This window comes from Hypanus sabinus, chromosome 21 (assembly GCF_030144855.1).
Source record: "Hypanus sabinus isolate sHypSab1 chromosome 21, sHypSab1.hap1, whole genome shotgun sequence".
NCBI classification, from domain to species: domain Eukaryota; kingdom Metazoa; phylum Chordata; class Chondrichthyes; order Myliobatiformes; family Dasyatidae; genus Hypanus; species Hypanus sabinus.
In genome coordinates this window covers 10,433,921-10,446,153 of record NC_082726.1, presented here as the reverse complement: position 1 = coordinate 10,446,153, position 12,233 = coordinate 10,433,921, and the positions used below count along the sequence as shown (strand labels likewise).

The 12,233-nt window shown below is 41.9% G+C and overlaps 1 protein-coding gene across 3 annotated transcripts in view; it reads right to left on the bottom strand.

Moving 5' to 3' along the window:
- The window catches only part of vps13c (vacuolar protein sorting 13 homolog C), a 386,360-nt gene that overhangs the window by 216,774 nt on the left and 157,353 nt on the right, over positions 1 to 12,233 (bottom strand). For all 3 annotated transcript variants that reach the window (XM_059945986.1, XM_059945984.1, XM_059945985.1), the window contains 4 exons: positions 5,297 to 5,444; positions 4,763 to 4,874; positions 1,778 to 1,923; positions 121 to 277 (listed from right to left, as the gene is read on the bottom strand). In XM_059945986.1, coding sequence (XP_059801969.1) covers positions 121 to 277; positions 1,778 to 1,923; positions 4,763 to 4,874; positions 5,297 to 5,444 — 563 coding nt within the window. The remainder of the gene's footprint in view (positions 1 to 120; positions 278 to 1,777; positions 1,924 to 4,762; positions 4,875 to 5,296; positions 5,445 to 12,233) is intronic.

The following is a 12,233-nucleotide window of genomic DNA, read 5'->3' as shown; positions in this document are numbered from 1 at the left end:
TACTCAGAAGCTGAGTGGTGAGATGGTGAGGTTAGCACATCAAAATGCCTGGATGAGGAGAAGACCTTTTCACACACTTCATTTTACTTTTATTGTGATTCTCTCAGGCATTCATCCTACCTGTAAATTCACAGCAGTTCAAACCAATTTTCTTCAGGTATGCTGTTGCACTCAAATCATAGTTTCTCATTTTGGTTTCAGTTCCCAATTGAGCCACATGAAACACGAGAAATGGATTTTGATGCTTGTTAATTTTTTTTGTTAATTCTACTTTGACCTGAAATCATAACAAAATCCAATTACTCTTCTAAACAATAGATGAATAGTGTTTTGTTTTTACTTCTATTATCATTCTATTGTGATGTAGCACAGAATTCAGTTGTGGTATTAAATCAATGATTAATCGCAATTCAAAAATTAATCTTTGTATATTTTGTCCTACATTCCCACCACAGGATTGAACTGTGGCTCTCCCAATCAATGAAAATGTTACTGATAAGATGGCAGACAGCAGGGAAGCACAACTAAATGATAGTTGTAACAACAGAAATGACAGATGATGGAAATGACTAAAAAATGAATCATTAATTTATATGTGAATAACTTTGTAAAATTGATAATGACTAATATTTCACTGGAAAGCACAGGATCCTGAAGTGAAACCACATGATGCCAGGTTTCCTCTTGCACCCATTCCACAGCAGAATTAAGGCTGATCATTTTAAGTGGTTGCAACAGAATCCAATATTGTTGGAGGTAGCATTTTGTCCCAAAACCATGTTAATTGTCGAGTTCAAGTTAAAGTATGGGTATAATTTCAAAGAAACAACTTTCCTTACACCCTGTCAAATAGTTACACCAGGCAAGCATCTCAATGCTGCTTATGGTATTTTGCTGTGTGCTTGTAGTGTGCAATGTGATGGTTGCATTTGCCTTCAGAATGTCTCAAAGCCTTTTATACTGAACAAAATTAATTTTGAAGTGTTATATATCACTTTTGTAGAAAAAAAACAGCAACTAATTTAAATGCAACATTCCAAAGCAGCAATGAGATGATCTGCATTATGGATATTTGAGATTAAATAATGGCAAGGATGTCAACAAAACTCCTGTGCTCTTCACCTGCCACAATCGATCCAAATGATTTTCAAGCCTCAGCTTTAGTCGCAGTGAAACAAGGCAGCTCCATGTCCTGGCTATTGAATTGTTGAGTTAGAAATAGTTAAGAGTTCTGAACTGGAGAATGACTATACATATGGTCAAAGCCAACACTGACAATAACTTAGATCAACATTCTCCACTCTCCAAGCATGCAGTCACCTGCTCTGAATTCTGCCATAGTTTCACCTTATTGTCAATGTTGTCGAGGTATTTCTTGATATTTTTGTTCAAGTTTGCTCTCTGCAGTCTATGCAAGATTGAACTAAGAGTTTGGAGCTTCTGACAACAAAGGGTACCATCATTCATTCTGCACAACTTATTTCACAAAACAGCACTGCAAATTGTGTTGTTGGTCCTCTGCAATTTGGTTCAGTAAAAGTTCTGCTTGCTTATTTTCTCCAAAAGCAAAAGGATCAAAATGAACAGTGAATAATTAATTTAGTTTTTTTATATGCTCTCTTTTACACAGCTTGCTCCGAAGAGAACTTCCCATTTCAAGAAACATTTAGCAGCCTGCTCAGGTAGGAGTTGAAACTATTAGGCAACATTAATAAAATCAATTCTGTAAGGCTTCTCTTAAAGGTTTTAGTTTTCAAACTCAGAAACCACAACTCACCTCTTTAATTTCAAAGTTCAGCTGAACTTTAATAACATTATTTGGCACGCTTCCTTTCATAATTTCCATAAGTTGATCTGCTGTTGAGTTACTACTTCCCACGATCTTGCCCAATTTAGCTGCCTCAATGGGATCTTTACTTATTCCTGTTTAATTATCAATGCACAAACTATTATTAAAGTTAAATTCAACAACGATATTGAAGTCCAGTTTACCAATACAGCAAAGATACAAGAATGGTTTATTTGTTGCAAGAAAGGCAAACTGTGTTTTTGAAGAGTTTAATTTCTCTTTCTGAACAATCAAAAGCACAAATTTCACTAATGCAAATTTTAACCCCTGCTAGGGATTACTACTAACATCTCTAAATGCATATTTTAAAAAAAAACTAAGAATTCCCTAAAAGCATTACATCTGAAAAAAGTGGCAATTTTAACATCAATCCTCACAGGCAGCCTTTCCACATCAATTTGTGGAGTGATTCATTTCTGGACAAGCACTGATGGACAGGGATTCATGCTGGATTCCCAGGACAGCAGTGAGGAAGGCAGAGATCTGAACCTGTATCCTGGCACAGCAGTATACAACCTGAGTTGATATCTTTCATAAAGTACATCAGGCTTGGCATGTTCCTGTGAGCATCTGAGTCTCCAAAAGTAAAAAAAAAGCAAAGAATTCCCTAAAAAGCAAAACTTCTAAAAAAAAGGTGGCAATGACTCTCATACACAGGTAGATACATAGTGTTAAAAAGTTCAATTAAACACATTACACATTTACTTACATGATTGTGGACTCAAACAAACAAATTAGGCAATTAGAGACATAGAATCATAAAGTCATACAGCATGGAATCATCCATGCTGACTCTGTTGCCCAGAGATTTAGTCCCAACTGCCTGTGTTTGTCTTACCAACTTGATTGAGTTTTTCATAAGAACATAAAAAGTAGGTGCAGGAGTAAGCCATCTGGCCTGTTGAGCCTGCTCTGCCATTCAATAAGATTAAGGCTGATTTGGCCATGCTCATCTCCACTTACCTGCCTTTTCCTCATAACCCTTAATTCCCCTACTATGCAAAACTCTATCCAACCTTGTCACAAGTATATTTACCGAGGTAACCTCCACTACTTCAATGGGCAGAGAATTCCACAGATTTACCACTCTTTCGGAAAAGCAGTTCCTCCTCATCTCAATCTTAAATCTACACCCCCAACTCTTCCTGCCTCTATCTTATCTACCCCTTTCATAATTTTCATAATTTTATGTTTCTATAAGATCTTCTCTCATTCTTCTGAATTCCAGTAAGTACGGTCCCAGGCGACTCAAGGTCCCTTCATAGTCTAACACCCTCATCTCTGAAATCAACCTGGTAAACTTCCTCTGCACTACCTCCAAAGCCAGTATATCCTTCTTCAAGTAAGGAAATCAAAACTACACACAGTACTCCAGGTGTGGCCCCACCAGTACCCCATACAGTTACAGCATAATCTCCGTGCTGTTAAGTTCAATCCCTCTAGCAATGAAGGCCAAGATTCCATGACCCGTCTTGGTACCCTGCTGAACCTGCAAACCTCGTTTCTAACAAGGTGACGTTTGAGATTGATGAAGGTAGGGCAGTGGAGGTATATATATCTATTGCAGATATGGGAAAAGAAACCCATATAAATGTGAAGTAGTGCACCTTGGTAGGGCAAATGCGAGTAGAAAGTACACTGATAAGGCCCTTAACAGTATTCTGAGCAGAGAGATCTTGAGGTCCAAGTTCATAGCTCCTTGAAAGTGGCAACACAGGTCGATAAGGTGGTAAGCATTCATTAGTTGAGGCATTGTGCTCAAAAGTCAAGATGTTATGTCGCAACTTTATAAAACATGTTAGACAACATCTGGAGTGTTGCATACAGTTCTGGTCACCCCACTATAGGAAGGATATTGAGGCTTTGGAGAGGGTACAGAAGAGGCTTACCAGGACAATGCCTGGTTTAGAGGGTGTGTGCTTCCACGGGAGGCTGGATAAACTTGGGTTATTTTTTCTGAAGCATCGAAAGCTGAGGGGAGATCTGCACCCCTCATACAACCTCTTCTCCCTCCTGCCGTCTGGGAAAAGGCTCCGAAGCACTCAGGCTCTCACGTCCAGACTATGTAACAGTTTCTTCTCCCAAGCTGTCAGACTCCTCAATATCCGAAGCCTGGACTGACATCTTGCCCTACTGTCCTGTTTATTATATATTGTAAATGCCTGCACTGTTTTTGTGCACTTTATGCAGTCCTGTGTAGGTCTGTAGTCTAGTGTAGCTTTCTCTGTGTTGTGTTTTTTTACGTAGTTCAGTCTAGTTTTTTGTACTGTGTCATGTAACACCATGGCCCTGAAAAACGTTGTCTCATCTTCACTATGCACTGTACCAGCAGTTATGGTCGAAATGACAATAAAAGTGACTTGACTTGATAGAGGTTTATAAAATTTGAGGGACACAGATAGAGCAGACAGCGAGTATTTTTTACCCAGGGTAGAGATATCTAATAGTTCCTATTAGAGAGCATGCATTGACAGTAAAAGGGGGTAGGTTCAAAGAGGATGTGAGAGGTACATTTTTTACTCAGAGAGTTGTGGATGCCTGAAATGCATTTCCTGGTATTGTGGTAGAGGCAAACGCGTTATAGAGATTTTTAAGAGGCATTTAGACAGACACGTGAATGTGAGGAAGATGGAGGGATATGTAGGTAGGATTGATTCATTTTTGGACGGATTTGATTTACTTTTTAGATGGTTCAGAAAATCATTGTGGGCTGAAGGGAAATATGCAGTGAAATGAGTCACTTGCATTAACAACCAACACACCTAAGAACATACTGGGGGGAAACAAAAGTGTCGCCAGACTTTCCTGAAACAACGCAGATGTTTTTTCATAATTCACTAGCTTTTTATCCCAATTGCAAAAGTTCAGGGTTTCACAAGTGAATTAGTACAAACAATATTATGCTAATATTACTTTTTATTTCATCCTTCAGTGCCTTGGGTGAACTTGGTTTTTGGCTGCCTTCACTGAGGTTCTGCTCAATGACTTTCATCAGAACAGTTAGGTCTTCTTCACCAAGGACAACCTGAAACAGAACAACAAGTTAAAATTAAAGGACTTCAGAAGAAAAAGTTTCAGAAATAGAATCATTAACAAGAACAAGCACACTTGCGATGTTTCGTAGGCAGATTTTCATCTTGCTCTCCCAGTTAAGCACTGTTTGCACAGCATATAGAAGGGAAAAACGTGATGGGGAGAACAGCACAAACACAGTCATATTTTCAAAGCAATAAACATCAGGTAAGATTAGCAATTTGTGAGAGGATATCCTGACAAGATTTCCTCTCTACATTGCATATTTTGTAATATGTAATCCAAGTACACAATCAACGAAGACTGTCATTTGGCACTAACCTTATTCAAAGCACTATGTCTATGCCCTAACTTACATGAAGACTTTTAAGTGAAAACATAATGAAAATACCCATATAACTCGATGTTACTCACATTAACAGCTTTCAAGTCTCCTTTGATTTCTACACTTGGGATATTGTGATACCAGTCTGCTGCCAGATTCCTCTGTACTACAAGCTGAAGGTTGATGGGCTGCAATATTTCAATGTCAGCCTGAGATGGACTGGTCTGCAACACGGTCCTGATGGAAAAATGTCAATCAGAAACTCTTGTGTGTAACACTGGCATTTTCAAACAGTCCACTGCCTTTCACATCATTCATGAGAAATTAGTTTGATGTTCAGAATATATTATTAACCAACCAGCACATAGGTGATACTGCTGGACAGTTGCAGCACCCATCAATCACTGAGTCAGCCACTGTCCAAACTGTCCATTAACCAGAAAACTGGCTCCTCATCACACCAGACTGGTGTGAGTGAGGAATTTCCTGACCTTTGTCAATGCTAAGCTTGTTGGTAATAATCCAATCTCCAGCAAATCCTTTGGCAGATGTGGTTTGCTGATGGAGTGGGGAAGATCTCCAGTCAATAGGATGGGTTTGGGTTGGGTAGGGTAGAGGGTAAGATAACAGAGGTAGTCACAAGATCAGTCTCGGGCTTCAATACTGGGGACAGGGTGGTCAATGCTAACACATTTACAATTGCTAGATTGCTACAGAATACCTCAGTCAGCATATCATTAGCTCTCATATCTAGTAGCAAGCATTGAAGAGCTTTCTGCTATAATCAGAATCAGGTTTATTATCACCGACATCTGTCTTGAAACTTGTTAACTGAGAAGCAGCAATTCAATGCAATACATAATATAGAATAAGCAAGTAAATAAATAAATAAATAAATAACAGTATACATATACATATAGTTTAGATTAAAAACAGTGCAAAAACAGCAATATATATTTAAAAAGTGAGGTAGTGTTCATGGGTTCAATGTTCATTTATGAGTCCGATGGCAGAGTGGAAGAAATTATTCCTGAATCACTCAGTGTGTGCCTTTAGGCTTCTTTACCCACTACCTGATGGCAACAATGAGAAAAAGGTATGCCCTGGGTGCTGGGGGTCCTTAATAATGAATGCTGCCTTTCTGAGACACCACTCCTTGAAGATGTACTGGGTACTTTGTAGACTAGTACCCAAGATGGAGCAGACTAAATTTACAACCCTCTGCAGCTACTTTCAGTTCTGTGCAGTAGTTCACCACCACCTCCACTCCCCCAATACTAGACGGTGATGCAGCCCGTCAGAACACTCTCCATGGTACATCTGTACACGTTTTTAATGACATACCAAATTTCTTCAAACTCCTAATGACGTACAGTCGCTGTCTTGCCTTCTTTACAGCTGCATTGATACACTGAGCAACACATACAACAAGCTGGAGGAACTCAGCAGGTTGGGCAGCATCCGTGCAAACGAGCAGTCAATGTTTCTGGCAGAGACTTTTCGTCAGGACTGAAGAGGGAGGGGGCAGGGGTCCTATCAAGAAGGTGGGAGGAGGGTGGGAAGGAGAAGGCTGGTAGGTGCCAGGTAAAAAACCAATAAGAGAAAAGATCACGGGGTAGGGGAGGGGAAGCAGGGAGGGGATAGGCAGGAAAGGTGAAGAAGGAATGTAAGGGGAAAGCACTATGTGTAGTAGAAGAAAGCAAAATCATGAGCGAGGTGATAGGCAGCTGGAGCAGGAGGCTAAGTGAAACTGGGATGGGGGAAGGGAGAGGGAGGGAATTACCGGAAGTTGGAGAATTCAGTGTTCATGCCAAGGGGCTGGAGACTACCCAGACAGTAAATGAGGTGTTGTTCCACCAACCTGAGTTTGGCCTCATCATGGCAGTAGAGGAGGCCATGTATGCACATATCCGAATGGGAATGTGAAGCAGAGTTGAAGTGGGTGGCAACTGGAAGATCCGTCTATTGTGGTGGACAGAGCAGAGGTGCTCGACAAAGCGGTCTCCCAATCTGCGTCGGATCTCGCCAATGTAGAGGAGATTGCACTGGGAGCACCGAATGCAATAGATGACCCCAACAGACTCACAAGTGAAGTGTTGTGAGTAATCCCCTCCCTCTCCCTTCCCCCAACCCAGTTTCACTCTGCCGCCTCCTCCAGCTGCCCATCACCTCTCTCATGATCCTGCCTTCTTCTACTACACAAAGTGCTTTCCCCTTACATTCCTTCTTCACCTTTCCTTCCTATCCCCTCCCTACTTCCCCTCCCCCACCCCTTGATCTTTCCTCTGATTGGTTTTTCACCTGGCACCTACCAGCCTACTCCTTCCCACCCTCCCCCACCTTCCTTATAGGGCCCCTACCCCCTCCCTCTTCAGTCCTGACGAAAGGTCTTGGCCCAAAACATTGACTGCTCGCTTCTACAGATGCTGCCCGACCTGCTGAGTTCCTCCAGCGTGTTGTACGTGTTGCTTTGACCACAGTATCTGCAGTGTACTTTGTGTTTTCGATACACTGAGACCTGCTTAGGTCCTCAGAAATCTTGACACCCAGGAACTTGAAACTGTTCACTCTCTCCACTACAGATCCTTCTATGAGGACTGGTATCATGGCATGCAAAAGTTTGGACGCCTCTGGTCAAAATTTCTGTTACTGTGAATAGTAAAAGATTACCTGATTTCCAAATGGCATAAAGTTAAAGATGACACATTTCTTTAATATTTTAAGCAAGATTACTTTTTTATTTCCATCTTTTACAGTTTCAAAATAACAAAAAAGGAAAGGGGCCTGAAGCAAAAGTTTGGGCACCCTGCTTGGTCAGTACTTAGTAACACCCCCTTTGGCAAGTATCACAGCTTGTAAACATTTTCTGCAGCCAGCTAAGATTCTTTCAATTCTTGTTTGGGTGATTTTCGCCCATTCTTCCTTGCAAAAGGCTTCTAGTTCTGTGAGGTTCTTGGGTCGTCTTGTATGCACTGCTCTCTTAAGGTCTATCCACAGATTTTCAATGATGTTTAGGTCGGCTGACTGTGAGGGCCATGGCAAAACCTTCAGCTTGCGCCTCTTGAGGTAGTCCATTGTGGATTTTGAGGTGTGTTTAGGGCCATTATCATTCTTCCCTCTACCAGTGAAATGTTCCCCGTGCCACTGGCTGCAACACAAGCCCAATGCATGATCAATTCACTGCCGTGCTCAACAGTTGGACAGGTGTTCTTTTCATGAAATTCTGCACCCTTTTTTCTCCAAACATACCTTCGCTCACTGTGGCCATAAAGTTCTATTTTAACTTCATCAGTCCATAGGACTTGTTTCCAAAATGCATCAGGCTTGTTTGCAAACTTCTGAGGCTGAATTTTGTGGTGAGGACACAGGAAAGGTTTTCTTCTGATGACTGTGCTGTCTTTATGACAGTTATTTAGTTTATAATATTTCCGCTTAGTAATTCATTCGATAGTATTTTCTAGTTAGAATTAGAAGTGTTTAAAGTATATTCATTGCATGTAAAATATATCGGCATGCGATGACGTCACATCCGGTTTCGCCGCGTCTTGTGGGAAAATACCGGTTTGAAATTAGCGCGAGGGTGGGGGCTCACCACGAGGCAGACCCGAGCAGAAGTTGTTTTGCAGGCATGAGAAATCACAGTGAGAGCAACGCTGTAAGTTAATAAATAGATAATCGATATATTGAACTAAGATGTTAATGTCGATCCTGTTAGAAGTAACGACGGTAGATAATGTTTATGCTTTCGTTAGTTAAAGAGTCGCGGATAGTTTGCATGGAAGTGTATTTAAAGTAGTCAATGGAGCAGGTAAACTCTCCCTGTATACTGCACCTTAGTGTAATGTAGTTATAGTCACCTTTGCAAGTATTTACACTTGAAATGTGATATTAAGGAAGGAACAAATACTGTATCAATCTTGTATTGTTTTATCAACAGTTTTCACCATATGTTAATGTGAAGAGTGAACAGTAAATGGTTAATCTTGCTGCGATCTGGTTCTTATTAACTGTGGTTTATCTCGACGTTAAATTCGGCGTTCGTGACACGCGAAGGAGAACGTTACAGTGAAAAAGCGGCATTATTTGGTGTTTCAAGTGCTGCAATGTCAGCTCAATCCAGCATCAAGTCGACGCCGCCCAGCGACAAGGGCAGTAAACCGACATCAAGTAAGTCCACACAGGCAAGAGCCAAGGCAGAAGCCGCCAAGGTGCAACTGCGTTACGCCAAACAAGAAGCAGTTTTGAAAATGAAACAGGCCACCAGAGCAGTCGAAATCCAGAAAGAAAAGGCTGCCAGAGAAGCCGAAATCCAGAAAGAAAGGGCCGCCAGACAAAGAGAAGAGGCTGCCAGAGAAGCCGAAATCCAGAAAGAAAGGGCCGCCAGACAAAGAGAAGAGGCTGCCAGAGAAGCCGAAATCCAGAAAGGGCCGCCAGAGAAGCCGAAAAGGCTGCCAAAGAGAAGAGGCCGCCAGAGAAGCCGAAACCCAGTTGGAAATGGCAAAAATATCGACATAGTTGCAAGTGCTGCAGCTAGAAAGAGAAGAAGAAGCTGCCATGGCGGAAGCAAAGTACATAGAAGAAGCTGAAGGGTCGCGTGATCTGACCGCAGTAAGATCTACTTTAGAAAGGACCAGACTGGAACGCACAAGCGACTATGTACAGTCTCAAATAGACAGGCAGGCTCGTCTCCCCTCTCCATACGTATTCGATAACTTCCCCAGCTACGAGGAACCTCAGAGAGTCACGATTGCATCACATCCATACGAGGAAGGAAATTTACCCTCACGGCTCCGTGATGAAGTCAAGAATGAAAGAACCCACAACGCTCCTTCACCCCCACAACAGGACGGCGGGGAGGGAGAGGTTCACTCCAGGACAACAATTGTCAGCTCGAACTGTACAGAAGTTTGCGGTCAAACTCAGTCAAGCCGTTCTTGTTCCAAGATCTGCCTCACTGAGGTGTACCCTGAAGAAGCACAACAAGACATTACCAAGCGTAAAGTAACCGACGAGACGCTAGGTCAGTCAGTTTTCGTTCAAACCGAGCACGGAATCAAACTTGCACAATCAGCTCAAGATACCATTTCTTTAAAACCCAAAGACACCAAGGTCTTCAGAGATGAAGCAAATAATGGGGTTGCCCCATTGCCTTTCAGAGAACCACGCCAGCGCTCACCAGATAACAAAGAGCAGGCAGTCAAACGGTTCACGTCCTTACGGAAAACCCAGAAAAGGAAACCTGAGATGCAGCAACGCACCCGATTGGCCCACGAGGTACTGTGCACCCTAATGGCAGAGGTCACAGCCATTATAAACGCACAATCATTCCTACCTGTGTCTTCTGACCCAGAAAACCCCTTTATACTTTCGCCATCAACGCTCCTTACGCAGAAGGCAGGAGCACCTCCTCCACCAGGAGACTTCTCAGACAAGGATTTGTACACAAAGCAATGGAGACAAGTCCAGGCTCTGGCAAATCAGTTCTGGCCTCGCTGGAGACAAAAATATCTACCTTTGTTGCAACAGAGACAAAAGTGGACAGAACCCCGAAGGAATCTTCAAGTTGAAGACTTAGTCCTGCTCAGGGACAATCGCAACAGCTGGCCAATGGCCAGAATCACTGCTACATTCCCTAGCGGGGATGGACATGTCAGGAAGATCGAATTGAAGACTACCAACCAAGGCGATGTGAAAATTTACCAAGGACCAGTTACAGAAGTTATTCTACTTCTACCCAATGACTGATTAAGAGACTAAGTTTTGTACTCTGCTCATTGTGACCTTACGAAGGTCAAGCGGGGAGTGTGCTGTCTTTACGACAGTTATTTAGTTTATAATATTTCCGCTTAGTAATTCATTCGATAGTATTTTCTAGTTAGAATTAGAAGTGTTTAAAGTATATTCATTGCATGTAAAATATATCGGCATGCGATGACGTCACATCCGGTTTCGCCGCGTCTTGTGGGAAAATACCGGTTTGAAATTAGCGCGAGGGTGGGGGCTCACCACGAGGCAGACCCGAGCAGAAGTTGTTTTGCAGGCATGAGAAATCACAGTGAGAGCAACGCTGTAAGTTAATAGATAATCGATATATTGAACTAAGATGTTAATGCCGATCCTGTTAGAAGTAACGACGGTAGATAATGTTTATGCTTTCGTTAGTTAAAGAGTCGCGGATAGTTTGCATGGAAGTGTATTTAAAGTAGTCAATGGAGCAGGTAAACTCTCCCTGTATACTGCACCTTAGTGTAATGTAGTTATAGTCACCTTTGCAAGTATTTACACTTGAAATGTGATATTAAGGAAGGAACAAATACTGTATCAATCTTGTATTGTTTTATCAACAGTTTTCACCATATGTTAATGTGAAGAGTGAACAGTAAATGGTTAATCTTGCTGCGATCTGGTTCTTATTAACTGTGGTTTATCTCGACGTTAAATTCGGCGTTCGTGACACGCGAAGGAGAACGTTACAATGACTCTTCCATGAAGGTCATATTTGTGCAGGTGTCGCGGCACAGTAGAACAGTGCACCACCACTCCAGAGTCTGCTAAATCTTCCTGAAGGTCTTTTGCAGTCAAACGGGGGTTTTGATTTGCCTTTCTAGCAATCCTACGAGCAATTCTCTCAGAAAGTTTTCTTGGGTCTTCCAGACTTCAACTGGACCTCCACCGTTCCTGTTAACTGCCATTTCTTAATTACATTACAAACTGAGGAAACAGCTACCTGAAAACGCTTTGCTATCTTCTTTTAGCCTTCTCCTGCTTTGTGGGTATCATTTATTTTAATTTTCAGAGTGCTAGGCAGCTGCTTAGAGGAGCCCATGGTTGCTGATTGTTGAGACAAGGTTTGAGGAGTCAGGGTATTTATAAAGCTTTGAAATTTGCATCACCGGGCCTTTCCTAATGATGACTGTGAACAAGCCATAGCCCTAACAAGCTAATTAAGGTCTGAGACCTTGGTAAAAGTTATCTGAGAGCTCAAATCTCTTGGGATGTCCAAACTTTTGCATAGTGCTCTTTTCC